At 39.3% G+C, this 16,507-nt stretch overlaps 1 protein-coding gene across 1 annotated transcript in view; it reads left to right on the top strand.

Moving 5' to 3' along the window:
* Positions 1 to 16,090, top strand: part of TMED10 (transmembrane p24 trafficking protein 10) — a 39,470-nt gene extending 23,380 nt beyond the window's left edge. Inside the window, exons 3-5 of the mRNA XM_036735311.1 lie at positions 2,560 to 2,633; positions 8,516 to 8,642; positions 13,724 to 16,090. Of these exons, the coding sequence (XP_036591206.1) occupies positions 2,560 to 2,633; positions 8,516 to 8,642; positions 13,724 to 13,845 (323 nt within the window). The 3' untranslated portion in view covers positions 13,846 to 16,090. The remainder of the gene's footprint in view (positions 1 to 2,559; positions 2,634 to 8,515; positions 8,643 to 13,723) is intronic.
* The last annotated feature ends 417 nt before the right edge of the window (positions 16,091 to 16,507 follow it).

Below are 16,507 nucleotides of genomic sequence, written 5' to 3'. Positions count from 1 at the left end.
GGCACTGGGTCCTATATTTATTATGTACTTCCTACAGTATTAGTATAGTTCTGGGCACATAAGAATTCAGCAGACAGTTATTAAGGATTGTGGTAGGTGGTGTACTTACAGCAATGGCAAAACAAAAACAAAAGGTATGTATGAGAAAAACGAGTTAGAGGAAGAAGAATTTAATGGAAGTTGGAGTTTAGGGTGGAAGATACTTTTAGAATGAATGATTACATACCCTACAGAAAACCATTTTCAGATTTGTTAATATCTGACACCACATAGACTGAATTCTATCTTTGCAAACTGATAGGATGCTGGAAGAGGTTTTTGAAAGTGGGAAACACTGGACTTTCTAGGGATTATGTTATCTGGAACCAGACCTGGCAGAGGGCTGTGGTTTTACTTGTGATTAATTAATGTTATGCAGTGGCAAGGTGTGAGGTGGTGAGAAGAAACTGTTAGGCTGAGGATATCCTGGGCAGTTGGACGAAGGTGCCTTTCTGAGCTGCTTGGATTTCATGAATCCATAAATGAGGAAGGGGAAACGAAAAAATGCTTTTGTATCTTCTATAGGAACTATGGCAATATCAGGGTTGCATACCTTGGTTTTGGGGAAAAGTCCTTCCAAAGCATCACCACTTACTGATGGGATTGGGAATCAAATATTCAGCCTGGCATTGAAAGCTTTCTACAATTTTCTCTAACTTGCCTGTCCATTATCCAATGAACCTACTGTTCTAGCCAAGTTCGACTTTTTATTGTCTTCTGAACATGCTGGGCTCATTCGCAGCTCTGGGCTGCGTCTACCCTTCCCTCCTTTCATAGCCTTCCGAAACCTGTCCCACCTCCCCTAGCTTGAGTGTACTCTCTACTCCTTTCTAAATCCTCTCAGTCCTCCCAGATTCTTCTCAAATCCTGACTTCATGATGTCTTCACTCCCTACGTTGGACCCTATTCTCCCTCCTCTGACCTCTTGTAGCATTTATTGTTTATGCCACTGATTTTGGCATTTAATCAGCAAGATCCTTGAGTGCAAGTATCATATCCCTGGCACATAGGTTATCAGTAAATATTTGCTGAATTTAACTCCATGCTATTCCTAGGATCAACCCTTGTTTTCAGAGTATATGCTCCTTACAGCTTGGTTGGCTTGGTATAATAGAGAGAATGTTGGACTCAGGCAAAGCCTTGATCCTAGATCCTAGCTCTAGACCTGGAGGTCAATGAGTATAACCTCATTTTATTGCTGAGAGAATTGTGGCCTGGAGAGTTTAAGTGACTTGTCCATGGTCATCAGCATCCACTTTAGTTTTAAAGCAGTAGAGTTAGAGTTTGAACTCTGTTCCTTGGACTCCGAACACAGAATTCTTTCTACTCTGCCTGAATGTCACCTGTAAGAGGTGACCTACCTTGTAGGGCTGTTGTAAGAAATCAGGTGAGATAATATATGCAAATATATTTATATAGCACTTTGTGCTATATAAATATGACTTATTAATTGATGCCTGCTATGCTTTATGAGCTGATGGATTTTAAAGTCTAAGATCACAGAACCTTCCGGTTGCCTTTTCCTTTTCACCTACTTGATAGATGAGGAAAGAATTCCACTTCACCACTCTGGGTCAGAGATGAACTTTTTGTTAATATGAGCATTGTTTTGTTGATCCCTGCCATCATAAATAGACCTCTTCTTTCTGAAGAACAGAGACCTTCCTTTGCAATGACATCATCTGCACCAGATCAGAGATCATAGAATCATAGATTTCAAGTTGGAAGGGACACTCAAGGCCATGGAGTCCAACCCCATGATTTTACAAATGAGAAAACTGAGGCTAAATGGTGTGCACACTGCTGGTGTCTGAGACAGGATTAAACTCAGGTTTTCCGGACTCCATGCTCAGTACACCATCCACTTGGCTACTGGGCTGTCTCTGTGTCCTTACTGTAAGTTGTTCTAAATTTTAAGGGTTTTAATGCTATATATAAGAGAGATTTCTCTTATTTTGTGACCACAATACCTAGATTTAAAATAGTGTGTTGCATAATAGAATCTGTGGTCTCTCAGCTTGGTGTCTTTATTGACTATGTTGTAATTATTTGAAACACTTTAAACCTCTGTGAGCAAGGCCTCCCTGGGGGAATTTGTTGGTGCACTTCTTCAAGTGAGTAAAATGTATGTTTCTGCCTGAGCCCAGTGGTCTCCCCCAGCTGATTTATCTCCCACCCAAATTCAGATTGTTTTGACTTTGTGAGCTTTATTTCACATTCCCGTATTCCCCCTCTCCCTCCCTGTCCCTCTACCACCAGCTGCAGTATTTTGTGTCTTACACACTTAGTACTGTTTGCCAGCAGCCTGTTCTCTTTGCTTTCCGGAGTCCCACACAGATCCAGGCTTTGTCTGGAGTGCCTGTGATTTTAGGCAGAGACGGGAATTCTCTACAGCTGAGTAGGGGGAGGGACTGCCTGTTTCCCTCTATTGAAAGGGTGGGGGCAAGGAGAGAGAGTGGGTGGGTGATTTCCTGGAATGTTAAATATTCCACACAATGAATCCTTTCATTTCGTTTCCAGGAACAGGGCGGACACCTGACCAGCTCGTGATCCTGGACATGAAACATGGGGTGGAAGCAAAAAATTACGAGGAGGTACGTCCTACAGTGATACCCAATTAAGCAGCAGCCAACTATGCTACTAGGATTCTGTGACCCACTAAGGCTAGTAGGCTGTGCTTTGCCCAGAATGCTGTATTTTTCTCAGCAGTCACATGACAACCAGCTGTTTGTAATCTGGTGTCTTACTGATACGGAAAGTTGGTTTAGTAGTCTTGAAAAACATTCCAGGCTTGGTTGTTAGGCAGAGAGACTCTGCTGACAGTCCTTTGGAAATGTCGGGGTGATAAAACCCTCATATGCCTGCCGTTAGTTCTCTTGAGGCAGACTTCAAATGTGCATAGTTCTAATTTTAAAAGCTGGAATTTGTTTCTGTGTTGAAGTCCAAGGCTGGGAAAAAGTGGTTTGTTTTGGCTTTTTGAATGCCAGTAGAGCTGTTTTCTTGGGGGAGTGAATTCAGTGCTATTCAATCTTGAGCAACAGTGCTCTCTGAGACACAAAGGACAGAAGTCACTTTTAGGGAAAATTATATTAAACGCTAAAGGTTAGAAAACTGTGAAAAATTGTAGGAAACTACTTTGATGATAAATGGCAATAAAATGCTGCCATAAAAATGTGATAGAACCGCAAACAAGTCATTGCATTGGGGGTGGAGGTTAGGAGAGAGACCAGTTGCATATAATGAATGAGGCATCACATCATAGAACAAAGGAGCACAGAGATTCATCTCTTCTTATGAGGGCCCAGCTGGAGGACTTTGGAGGTGGCAAAAAGGATTTACTAAAGTAGAAGAGACACAAGGGAACCACAAGGACAGGACATATTAATCTCTAATGAAAGAATATATTTTATTTGGCTGAGCAACAGTTTTGGCTATGGAAGAGAGAGGGAGAACAGGAAGTATAAATTATTTTTGAAGACCATAAACTAAGGAAGGATAGTTGTTCAAAACCTTTAAAGGAATTTATAGGTGCGGTGTAATAAAGTGACCAGGAGATAAGAGATGGAATAATCTTATTAGGGAAATTATGAGAGCCTCTGCCACTTGATATTTGTACCTTTGAACCAGACATTGGAAGGGAGATGCCCTGGCACGAATGAGGAGTGGAAGTGAACAGTTAGTTTTGAAACGGGAAGTAGTCAAGTGGGAATGGTAGTTCCTTGAGATATTTCTGCTTTTTTCTGTCCTAGGCCCCAAATAGTCTGTCCTGTTCAAATGAAACCACTCTGAGCTATTTGTCAGCAGTAAGTCGGAGCAAATGATCCCACAGGCGCTCCCTGGAGACACTGGATTGTTTGCCCTGACTACATTCTGATCAGTAGAAAAGAACAAATTTTTTTTTTTTACTAGATGATCTCAAGTCTTCACAATCCCAAAGACAGGGAACTCCAATATAAAATGAGGGAGGAGTAGAATGTTTTCTAGTTAGTAGTAAGCGTCTGTGCCCAGATCTTCCACCTTTTTGTCAGATGTGGAGCAGGTATCCTCAAAGACATTTAAACTAGCTGATTGTGACACTGTGAAGGTACAGTAATTTTTCTGAATTGTAGCAGCTCCCAAGGCAACACTGCTAGATTTTTATAACTTAACAAGCAACAGGCTCAAATCTGGGTTTTTGAGTTACAGTTCAGGTTGATCTTTTTTCTCTCAGCATGATGGATAGCTATTTTACTAGCATCGAATAATATTTATTAAATATCGAGTAAGGCTTTTTATGTAGCAGTCTCTTTTGTTCTCTAAATTAGAAGGCACATAGATGGTACCGTTCTCAAACTTTTTGATGCCTCTCTACCTCTTGGAATTCCATTAAGATTTGAGCCTTGTTTGTCAATGCTGGGAAGAAGGGCTCTGACTCCTAGTTAATCCAGCTGGGGAATCCCTAGTAGAAAGGAAGCCGCCACTCTTCCTTTCCTTACTTCCTGCTTTGCGTGTCTGGCACGTCCTCAGCTTCTCCTCTGCCGGTCTTTACGTACTTGGTTACAACATAGCGCAGTGCTTCTGCTTCCCAGTTATGAAACTCCTCTGCCCCAAGATGGTATACCATTATTGGGACTCAGAAAAATGGGAACTTAGCAGCAACCAGAATTTGGTCATTATTATTATTATTATTATTATCATTATTATCATTATTATTTTTGGAGGGGAGAAGGTAGGGTAATTGGGGTTAATGACTTGCCCAAGGTTACACAGCTGGTTAAGTGTGTCAAGTGTCTGAGGTTGGATTTGAACTCAGGTCCGCCTGACTCCAGTGCCGGTGCTGTACTCACTGCGCCACCTAGCTGCCCCCATTATTATTACTGTTAAAGAGGGAGTGGTTGTGTCGTGTCCCAAAGGCTGTGCTTTTATGTTTTTGCCCAGGCCTTGTTGTAGAGACAACTGCTGCATGCAGTCTTTAGAAATAATGATAGCTCCTTTCAGTGTTCCTATAACATCATGAGATCAGGAGTGTAAGTATTTTTATCTGCATTATATAGGCAGGGGAACTGAGGTTTAGAAAATTTGTGACTTACCCAATGTACACAGCTAGTAAGTATCCGAGTCTGGCCTTGAACCCAGATATATGTTCCTAATAGCCCTGTGAGGTGGGTAATCTCCATTTTATAGATAAGGGTATTAAAGTTTAGAGACATTAAATACTTGCCCAAGATCATACAACAAATTAAAGATCAGGAACTGAACACAAGTCCTCCTAACTCTAAGTCCATGCTTTTCCCACTACATTATGTTCCTATTTATTGGAGCCAAGCTGTGACAACACTTGCCCCTATTGTGTACTAGAATAAAATGTGAGGCCATGAAAAGAGTGGGAGGAATTAACTTTCAGGAACCCACCCAGATCCAGGCTTTGTCTGGGGAGTTCATGTGTTCCTGAGATGGCTGATGATAGGCCTTAATGTGGTTGGGAGTCATTAGAGAGGTCAGAATCTTTTGAGTCTGTTGTTGAAATTTAAGAAGGTGGTGTGTGCTTAGGCTTTTAGTCTTCTGATACTCTATACATCTCCCCCTTCTTTGAATTCATACCTTAGCACCAGGATTTAAAGGTCATCCATCGGTCATCTTTTGCAGTCTGCTTGCAAGTCCCTTCAGTCAGTCCTTCCTACATGATCAGATATCTTGTGGGTCTGTTAGAAAATGAGCTCAGCACAGCTAAGATGAAATATTTAGTTCTCCTGCCTAAAAAGGTACAAAGGTACCTTGATATTTATAAGGAGAAAGTGTACTTCTGTCGTAAGAAGGATAGCACTTGTTCTTGATTTCTCAAGTTGCTTTTTCAAGAAGAGCTTATCCATATGTCAGACTTTGTCATTAAATTTGCCTTTCAGTACCTTCCCTTTTGCTTGATTCATGTGAATTCGCATGTTTCTGGTACTATTAGAGCAGGAACAAACACTGATCAAGTACATTTCTAGGAAAGATAGTCATTCCTTTATCAAGAAAGCATTGATTAAAAAAAAAAGAATACATTAATTGCTTTACATTTTATTCTTAAGTCCTCCACATCCTATCCCCCAATTTTGATGGTTTCTCTTGATGTATCTTTTCTTTCAGTACTTTTAATGCTAACATCCTGCTTGTGGGCTCCTCAAGAAAATGTAATTATAGAACATATAGCAGAAACACAGTTTCTTGGTTTGAACAACAGCTGAGGACTTTCCATAGCTCTCTTCCCTAGTATGCTTAGCAGGGAAGGAGGAACTATTGTTCTAAAACGCCAGGACCAAAATCTGATATTTCAGAAAGTATCAAATTTCATTTGAGATAGGAACATTTGCAGAACTAATTTTAACACCATTAATTCTTGAAACACCAATAGACAGGCCTTTGCTTTGTTTTGTTTTCCCCAGACACAGGTAAACGTGCATGGATTTTGTCCATAAGTATATTTTGTTCCTGTCTTTGTGAAAGTTGGGCTTGTGTAGTTAACACTTAGTGCTGGGGTCTGGAATCCATCATAAGAGTGTTCTGCCCCTTTCAGAAGTCAGTTTCAGACTGATGTAATGCTTTCATTAAATCTGGCTTGTCACAAAGAAATTTGTTTCTTAGGTCTTGATGCTACATGAGGGAAAAGAGCTTTATGAAACTCTTCAGTGTGAAATCTAGAAACCTTCAAGCTGCCTTCACACATCCTCTTTAAGAAACTATTTTTTAAGGAATTAACACCTTTCTTTGTTAGAACTACTTTCATATAGATTGTACTAAAAACACCTTAGATTTACAACATCAGTAGTAATTGAGAAGGCTTTGATTTTGGACAATGAAGAACTCCATTTTTGCTGATTCAAGGGGGTGGGAAAGGAGGAGGGGTTACCTGGATAGATAGTTTTCAACAACTAATAAGTAACTTCTCTGAGGAGGTAGTTTGGTATAATCATGGGTTCCCAGTCTATTTGTCAGTCATGTGACTATGGGAGAATTACTTAACATAAATTTCTTCAAAACAATGCTGAGCTTAGTAGATATTTATTGAGTTTTGGTGCTGAATTGAATTCTCCATGGTGTAAATCTTTAACTTGCTTCAGGACTTTTAACAATCACAACAGTTCATCTCCTGTACTTTGTACATTTTCTATAGTTGGTCTCCCTTCCACAAGTCTCTCCCCACTCCAGTCTGTCCATCTACTCTGTTCTCACAGTGATCTTCCTAAACTGCAGGAGAGACAGACAGACAGACACACACACACACACACACACACACACACACACACACACACACACACACAGAGTCAGTAAACTCCAGTGGGCTCCCTGTCCACCTCCAGGATCCAATATGAAGTCCTTTCTTTGGCTTGCAAAGCCCTGAATAACCTACACCTTACACTGCCCCACATATTCTGAGACCCAGTGACACCATCCTCCAAGACACTCCATCTCCCAACTCAGTGCGTTTTCACTGTCTGTCTCCATACTTAGAATGCTCTCCTGCCTCACCTCTGCCTCCTGGCTTCTGTCAAGTCCCAACTAAAATCCCCCAATCTAAGAAGCCTTTCCTGATCCTTCTTAATTAATTCTAATGCCTTCCCTCTGTTGATTACTTCTAGTTTATCCTTTATAAAGTTGTTTGCATGTTGTCTCCTCCATTCGATTGTGAGCTCCTTGAGGATAGGGGACTGTCTTTTGCCTTTCTTTGTATCCCCAGCGTAGGCCATGACACATTGTTGTTGCTTAATAAATTTTTATTAACTGACTAGTTTCTTCTCCAAAATTTGGTGTGGCTTAACATTGTAATGATAGTGAATATACTGTACCAGGTTTTCTCTTGCTTTTCTCTTTCCTTTCCTTTTCTCTTTCTCTTTCCTTTCAAAAAAAAAATTACCTTGTTACATGTGTTTCCTTAGCATGTGAGGAAGTGAATGGTCTTATTGATGTCACACATTCTGCAAAAGCAGTTTTCTTTTGTATGGGCCTTATTATAATGTTTGAAATGGCATAATGTAATAAAGTGCTTGCAAAGCTGAAAGTTCTATACAAATGTTAGGTACTGCTATTCAAAGGTAAATAAGCTGCTCGGGGGAGGGATAACAATTAAGTATCTACTAGGATAGTGATAGAGAGTTATTGGGTATTCATTCAGAAAGCATTTATTAAGAAATCCTTTACATGTCAGACATCTGTACATGCTAGTTTGTGGAGATTCAAAGACAAAAATAAAACCGCTCTTGCCATCTATTGGAGCCAGTCAGTGAACATGTAAGTCTCCACTGTGTGCCGGTGTGCTCTGCTAGATGACAGAGGAGATGCTTTGTTTGAAGTTTTACATTACTAGAGTCAATAAATGAGGTAATCATTATTATTATAATTATTTTAATCTGAAAAGGTTGTGCATTGTCTTGTATTTTAAGTACAAATGTTTTATTCTTCAGAGGTGCTTTGGGTAGACAGTACTGTGTTAGCCAGTCCACTGTTCTTTCTTTCCTAGATTGCAAAAGTGGAGAAGCTAAAACCCCTGGAAGTTGAGCTTCGACGCCTGGAGGACCTTTCAGAATCTATTGTGAATGATTTTGCCTACATGAAGAAGCGAGAAGAAGAGATGCGGGACACTAATGGTCAGTAGTGGTCAGCTTTTCCCGAGGGATCTCCTAGAACTTTAAATGTTGGTCTTGGACTTAGCAGAATCTTACAAAATTCTGTGGGCCAGCTATGATGAAGTAAAGGAATTCACTTCTCACACTTTTATTTGCTACATATGAACAAGTAGGCATCAAGTAGGAATTTTGCCACTTAGACATTTTGACTCACTTTAAAGTCTTTTTCCTTATAATTGATATAAACTCAGTCATCCAGTTTATTACAAATCATATTAGTAGTAGTAGAATCAATATACAATGTTTATTGTATTTCTAAAGATTTTACAGATTTTTTTCTTGTTCCTTATATTGTGAAAGAGATTAGTATGGGGGATAAAAATCTTAGTCGTCATGTAAATCAGGGAAGACTTTGCAATAACTTGCATTAAATGTTGAGTGTATTTCTATCACAGGCTAATCTCCCTTCTGGTAGAGAAAGTGAAAGGCACTTGAGAAATGCCTCTCCACAATCAGGTTGTTCCCTTATTAAAAAAAAAAAAACACAACAAAAACAGAAACAGGGCTTCAGTGGAGGGAAAGGAGACCTGAGGTAAAGGAAGGGGAACTTGACCCTTGTTAGTGAGTTAGAGAGTAAACGAATGACACTTAGAAAAGAGAGGGAAGAAAAAAGGGCAGGTGTACATTGGATTTAAAATATAATTTTAGGCTTTTCCTAAGGAGGTAACTGGGTGCTCTTAGGAGAAAGAAGTTAAAGTCCAAAAAATGATATAGGAGAGCCACAAAACTTGTGAAGAAGTCATCCAGTAAGAGTAAGGAAGATAGAAAAAATTGTGGTGATTGGTGACTCCCTGCCCAAGGATTCTGAGGAAGCTTTTAACCTGATAACAATAATAGAGAGGTTTGTTGTCTTTCTGGGGCACGGATCCAAGGCATAACTAAGAGTTTTCCAAGACTTATAAAAACTAATGACTAGTATTCAGTTCCAAGAGATTCACTTGGGCACAAATGATAATGCCAGAAGAGACCTAAAATGTATGGCCAAAGATTATGAAGTCTTGGGCAAGAAACTGAAGACCAAAGGGACACAGGTTATATTTTCATCACTGTTGCCTGTTGAAAGTAAAGGAGACACAAGAGAACTGATTTGGGAAGTGAACACGTCTGAAATGTCTGAGAATGGGATTTAAATTTCTGGAACATGGCATAAAATATAGGGATTGTGGACTTGTGGCCAGGGATGAAGTATACCTAACAAAGGCTTGGCAAGAATGTATTATACAGTAGCAACAACATTGTATTGAAAACTTAAGGATTTTGATCAGTGCAATATGACTCTGAAGGGCTAAGAAAGAAGCATTCTATCTACCTCCTGATAGGGGAATGAGGCATATATGTAGACTTATTTTGCTTTATGCTCATTTATAACAAGGCTTGTGTTTTTTTGTATCTGGATGAGGGCACATCGGGGATAGGAGCTAGTGATAGGATCACCAAAAAAGGGGGGTCAAGAATCATTTTTTAAAACACAGAAATTAACTGAAAGATATTTTTAAAAAGGCACAGACATTTTTTGAAACTAACATGTTGAATTGACTTACAAAGAATATATTTACCAAGTGTTGTATGGATCATATCAAAAAAGCTTCAAGCTAAAAAATAGATGAAATAGAAAACTGCCTAACTGTAATTCATCAAACATGATACTATAGAGCATAGTGGCAATAAAGGAAGAAGAAAAGCAGTTGTAATACATGGAAGTGTACAGGAAACACAGATCCAAGAAAGGAGCCAGTAGTAAAATGCTTGTTCTCAAAAACAATGTATACAAATACCCACAGTTTTGGCAGCAAGCAGGAGGAACCAAAAATCCTAATGTAAGGTAGGAAATTTGACTTTATAAAGGTACCACTGAGGCTTTGTGGAATATAATCTATGACTAGAAATATGGGCCTGGCTGGGTTTACCTTATTTGAATGAAACATGATAGGAAAAATGTTAGCATTGTATATTAAGAGGGGACATTTGTGAAGTAATCCAGGAAGCATAGTGAATGGCATTTGGGTAAAGATCAGAGAGATGAAAGACACAATTTTATCATGGGACTGTGTTGTATATTGCCTGGATAGAAATAGGAACTAAATGAAGGTTCACAAGCTTGGCACAGAATCATAATATAATGGTGATAGGAGACTTCAGTTGTCTAGACATCTTATGACACTCCCTCTCAACCGAAGACACAGGAACCAATGACTTTTTGATTTGCCTTAATAATAATTTCATCCTTCAAAAGATGGGTGCCAACAAGCCCAACAAGGTGAAATCTTATCCTGGATTTGGTTCTCGTTAATTAACAGGGAGGAATTAGTTGCTAGGCTGGGAATGATAGGTGAACCTTGATTCTGGGCATAGGCTTTCATGCAACTTAAAATTTAGGAAAGCAGATTTCTAAGGGTTTAGAAAAAGGATAGGCATGATCCCATTTCTACAGGGGGAGTTGGCTCAGGAAAGATAGGAAACTCAAGAATGAAATTCTGAACACAAAATGCAAACTAATTCCATTGAGAAGGAAAAATGGAAACTGTCTGAAGTGAGATAGTTGTGTATGCCCAGAGAACCTACAACCCAATTTTAAAATATGAACGAAAGATAGAAGTTAGAACATGTAACTGATTGAATATAATATGATGGTCCAAAAAAACTGAAGTTAGGAGGTTCAGAGCTCAAAATGAACTAAGGCTGTGAGGGAAGGATAGGACAAGACAAAGGTAAGGGTTTTTTTTTTTTTTGAGCTTTTTAATAGGGCAATGATCAAAGATCAAAGAAGGGATAGGTCCCTGCTCCAGATGAATGGATAATAGTCGACAACAGAAAGCAGAGCTACTCCATTCTTATTTTGGTTCTGTTTCCAGTGCCCAGTAGGATGGTCTTTGCTCTGGAAACAAAAGTTGCTATCAAAGATTGGCTACCCAAGATAAGAAGAGAGAATAAGAGAGCTCTTAGCTAACCTTGATGGGCTCAGGTCTCCTAATCCAAATCACATCCTCTGGTATTGAAAGAACTAGAGGTTCTTATTGTGAAGCAACTGTCCATGATCTCTGAAGGGATGTGGAAAATGGGAGTAGACTGGCAGACAGGAGACGGGCAAATGTCCCAGTTTTCAAAAAAAGGAAGAGAACAAGTCCTGTAAAGTACCGGCCAGTGAACTTTGAAACTCTGGAACAGATCATTAAAGATCATTAGTGAACTCCAGAGAAGAAGGTGGTATATACACAGCCAGTTCTGGCTTAACATAAGTAGACCATTCTGCAGACCTTCTGCTCCTCCCATTGAAGGGCTCTGCATGGCCCCACCTCCTCCAAACCTCCACCTCTGAAGTTAGGGAGCTAGGATACCTAGCCTTGGGCTGCATCTCCTATTTGCGCAAAGTGAGATCTCTCTCTCTCTCTCTCTCTCTCTCTCTCTCTCTGAAATGTGAAGTATTATATATCAGGAATAAATCATACCAGATTAATCTTAATTCCCTCTTTTTTAGTTACTAAACTAGCAAATGAGAGGAATACTGTACATATATAGTTTACCTAGATTTCAGCAAATTATTTGATAAAATAGCTTATGGTATTCTTATGGAAAAGGGTTTAATATTTATAACAATGACTTGGATTAAGCCTTATTCACCACATTTGCGAATGACACAAAAGTGGGAGGGGTGGCTAACATGCTAAATGACAAGATCCAAAAAAATCTTTACAAGCTAGAATATTGTGCTAAATCTTAGGGATATGCTTGGGTTCAAAAAAATTGTCACAAGCACAAGATGGGGACACACAGTTAGCAGTTTGTCCGAAAAAGATCTCTGGGAGAGATTAGTGAACTGTGATCATGATGGGAGTCTTCATTGTAATATGGGAACTAAAAAAGTTAATCCATTCTTGGACTTCATTGAGAGGCATTGCTTTCAGGTATACAGAGGCGATAATCTTCCTGGAGTCAAATTTCCAAATTTCTTTCAGTGTTGTATTCAGTCCAGGAAGCCATAGTTTGGGAAGGATATTGATTAGCTACAGGATGTCCAGAATGGGGCAGTTAGGGTGAGAAAGGCCTTGACTCCATGTCATAAAGTGAGAAGTTGAGGAAACAGGATGGTTAGAGACTACCAAGGGACAACATGACAAATGTCTTAAATTATCTGAAAGGCTATCACATGGAAGAGAGAATAAACTTACTCTACTTGGCTCCAGGGAGCAGACCAGGAACAATGGCTTGGACTTCCACTCTAGTTCTATCACCAAGATTTGTATGACCATATGGACCTTGCTATAGATTGACTTGCTGTGTTCTGATTGTCCTGTTTGTTTTTCTTCTTCGAGGTTACTTTAGCAGTCTGACCATTATATTTTAGCTGGAATTGAACAGTGGGCATTAGGTATCCGTATGGTGTCCAGAAACAAAATAGAGCAGTTAAGAAGTACAATGGCCTGCGTCTAGAGGTGGTGAATTCCCTTTCATTGGAGGTCATCAAGCAAAGATTCTTTTCTGGTGTGTTATATTGGGGCATCTGGGTATCAGTGGCCAGAGTGAAGCTAGGTGGCACAGTGGCTACAGCATTGGGCCTGCAGTCAGGAAGACCCGAGTTCAAATACTGCCTTGGATAGTAGCTATCTGGCAAGTCACTTAACCTCTGTCTTCCTCAGTTTCTTCAGCTGTAAAATAGGGATAATAGCACCTACTTCTCAGAGTTGTGAGAAGCAAATGTGATCATATTTGTGAAGTGCTTAGCACAGTGGCTAGCACATAGTATCACATCAATAAATACTTTGCTTCCTTCTTCTTGTGCATGGATTGGATTGAGGTCCTTCTAACTTAAAAATTCTGCACTTTAGCACAGTGTGTGGCACATAGTAAGTGCTTAATATTTTTTTTTATTATTATCCCTTTTTATACATTAGCTAACTGAGATTAAGTAATTCATTTAAAATCATGTGATTAGAGACAATAGAATTTAAATTCTTGTTTAAGTCTTCTGCATAGTTTAGCCAGCTGAGCTTTTCTACTTCCATTTCCAGAAGGATGTCTTTACAGCTTTGTTTTTTGTCTTTTAGAGTCAACAAACACCCGGGTCCTGTACTTCAGTATCTTTTCCATGTTTTGCCTTATTGGATTGGCCACCTGGCAAGTTTTCTATCTTCGACGTTTCTTCAAGGCCAAGAAGCTGATTGAATAATGAGGCAATCCTTTCCCACCCTGTCTTGCAGCCAGGAGGACACCACTGAGACATACCTGGCCTGAGCCACACCACAGACAGCACATTCTATCTGTTGACCCTGGAGTTTTCTTGTCAGAACTGGCCTCATTTGGGGTGGGGGGAATGGGGAACCGCCTAGACTCCAATGTAGGTCAATAAGGGAGACTCTTTTTAACTTGCTGGGTAGTGGGCTGGTTTTGCAATATTGGAACTGTCATTAAGGCCACCTATGATAAGAAATAGGTTTCCCAGATTGCCACTGGGTTTCCTCAGAATGATCTGTTTGAACCCTATGACTTCTTTCCTTTTCCCACCCACCCGTTGGCTTGGACTTCCACTCTAGTTCTGTCACCAAGATTTGTATGACCATATGGACCTTGCTACAGATTGACTTGCTGTGTTCTGATTGTCCTGTTTGTTTTTCTTCTTCGAGGTTACTTTAGCAGTCTGACCATTATATTTTAGCTAGAATTGAATTTGGTTGGGTGGTTCTAGTGATATAAAAATCCACGAGCTGAAGGAAAGATGAAGGATAAGTTTCCTAATAGGGCTCAAACTTGGAGCTGAAGTTCCATAAAAAAACTCAGAGCTGGATATAGAACTAAGCTTTATGCACTCTGCCTCCTAGATTTCTTAATGTAACCTACAGAAGCAAAATCGAATAACTTTTCTTACCTTAGCTATTTAGTTTCCATATTTTTATGCTGTGTTTAGGAATTTGGTTCAGTGAGGTGTAAAATTGTACAACTAGGAGCATCAGGAATAAAGTAGGTCCCAATAATACATGGAGTGAATGCAGGGCCAAAAATCAGTGTGGGATTGAAGAGTAAGTAGAGGCCACTGTCAAGTGTGTTTATGTATGTACGTATAAGGAAGAACGTAGTGACCATGTTCTTATAGTTAGAAAAAATAGATACTGTTTTCATTTTGAAATAGGACTTCTCAGTTGATCCAGGGTTAGGAAGAATATGCCCTTTATGTTGTCTCTTCCAGACACTACATAACTTGCCCAAAGTTATACATCTACCAAGCATTTTTAAATAATTGGGAATTTTGAAGATATGTGGCTCCTTTGTAGGCTTATTTTGTCTTGCAAACCAGTTTATAAGTAAGATTTCTTAAGCAACAACTGGAAGAACTGTCCTCAGTCATGTGAGTGATTCTCTTTATCTATTATGGGGAGTAACATATATGAAAGAATTGAGAGGGAAGTCTGAGGTAAGAGGAACGGGACTTACTTAAAAGAAAGGGAAATTGAACAATGTTCTGACTGGATAAAGTGACAACTGTTGAAGCTTTTTGGAGTCACTTGTGTGAATTCTCCTTTTCTGATTTTTGAGAACTAGTGCAGTCTCGCCATCTACTGGTAAAAGCTGTTCTGTTCCTGAGAATCCAGCAATGATCAGTCGGTCTCAGTGTAGCAAAAATCCACAGTAAAAACAGTCGTTGATCATCTACAATATTACACATGGGATTTTCTAGGGCTAAAATGTCAGTGTCCAGAAGGAAGAGAAAAAAGTAAATCTCTCTTTGAGGCACCTTCCACAGAAGTTTGAAGGTGAAATGCTAGCATACGCCATCAGGGTTCCCTACTGAAGCAAAATATGTGATAAGCTATTCACTACCATTCTGATTGCAATATCCTTCTTCCTTGTCTTAACCATGGTAGTCACCAAACTAATTATGATATCGTTTGACAAAATGTCTTTGAATTATAATCCAGGCAGAAAGGAGAAATCTTCATTTTACTAACTCTCCCTATCCCTAGTTACTTTAGAACCCTTGATTTGTTTGTGCAGTTTCAAATTCTGTTTCATGTTTGTTCCCTTTTTAAACCATGCTGGAACTTTCTCCAGAAGCCTCTGCTTTTATTCTAAAGCTAATTAATACTCTGCTTGCTTTTATCTAAGAATTAATTTGCTTTGAAAGACTGGTGCTAGACTAAGTCTGCTTAGAAAATAAGAGCATATTGAGTTCTCTACTTTCTGTCTCATGAGTATATTATTCAAAATGACCTCTATAATGTAAATGAGGTGATAAGGTTTACAGTAAGCTTTACTTTGTACCATGGTCATAAATTAAATGCAATTCTTGTCATAAAGCTGTTTTCACATACAACTTGTTTTATAGGAAAGAAGCATGTGGGATTTGTACAGATTTACCTGTAAGTATTGGATTGGGTATTTTTGTGTAAATTTTCTGGAATAAAGTTTAGGGGAAACCATTTTAGTTGTGTGTTTATGAGTCTAGTATATATCTTTGCCAGAGTTTATATGGTTTTATTCTTGTGAGATTTCCTTGGTTCTAACGGGACATAGATATGTGCATACATACATAGAAATTTATATGGATTATTAAGGGGGAAAATAGTGCTTTCATTAACTTCAAGCTAGGCTGAGGAAGATAAAGTATAGCTCAGCTACTAAACATTGAATAATGGCGCCATCTGCTGTTAGAATGGATAGATCACACTCCTCAGGATCTGGAAACGCTAACACTGCTGTAGCTACAGCAAAACCACACAGTTGTTGAAAAATTATACCTGCATTATTACATATGGTCTGATAATATGTTGTGCCACCTGGAAGACTCAGAAGATACCCTTTAAACTGAATTTCCCCTTCAGGAAAGTTCTCATGTG

The sequence above is a fragment of the Trichosurus vulpecula genome, chromosome 8 (genome assembly GCF_011100635.1).
Source record: "Trichosurus vulpecula isolate mTriVul1 chromosome 8, mTriVul1.pri, whole genome shotgun sequence".
Taxonomy (NCBI): Eukaryota; Metazoa; Chordata; class Mammalia; order Diprotodontia; family Phalangeridae; genus Trichosurus; species Trichosurus vulpecula.
Note: the sequence above shows the minus strand (reverse complement) of the source record. Positions and strands in the feature narration are given on the sequence as shown.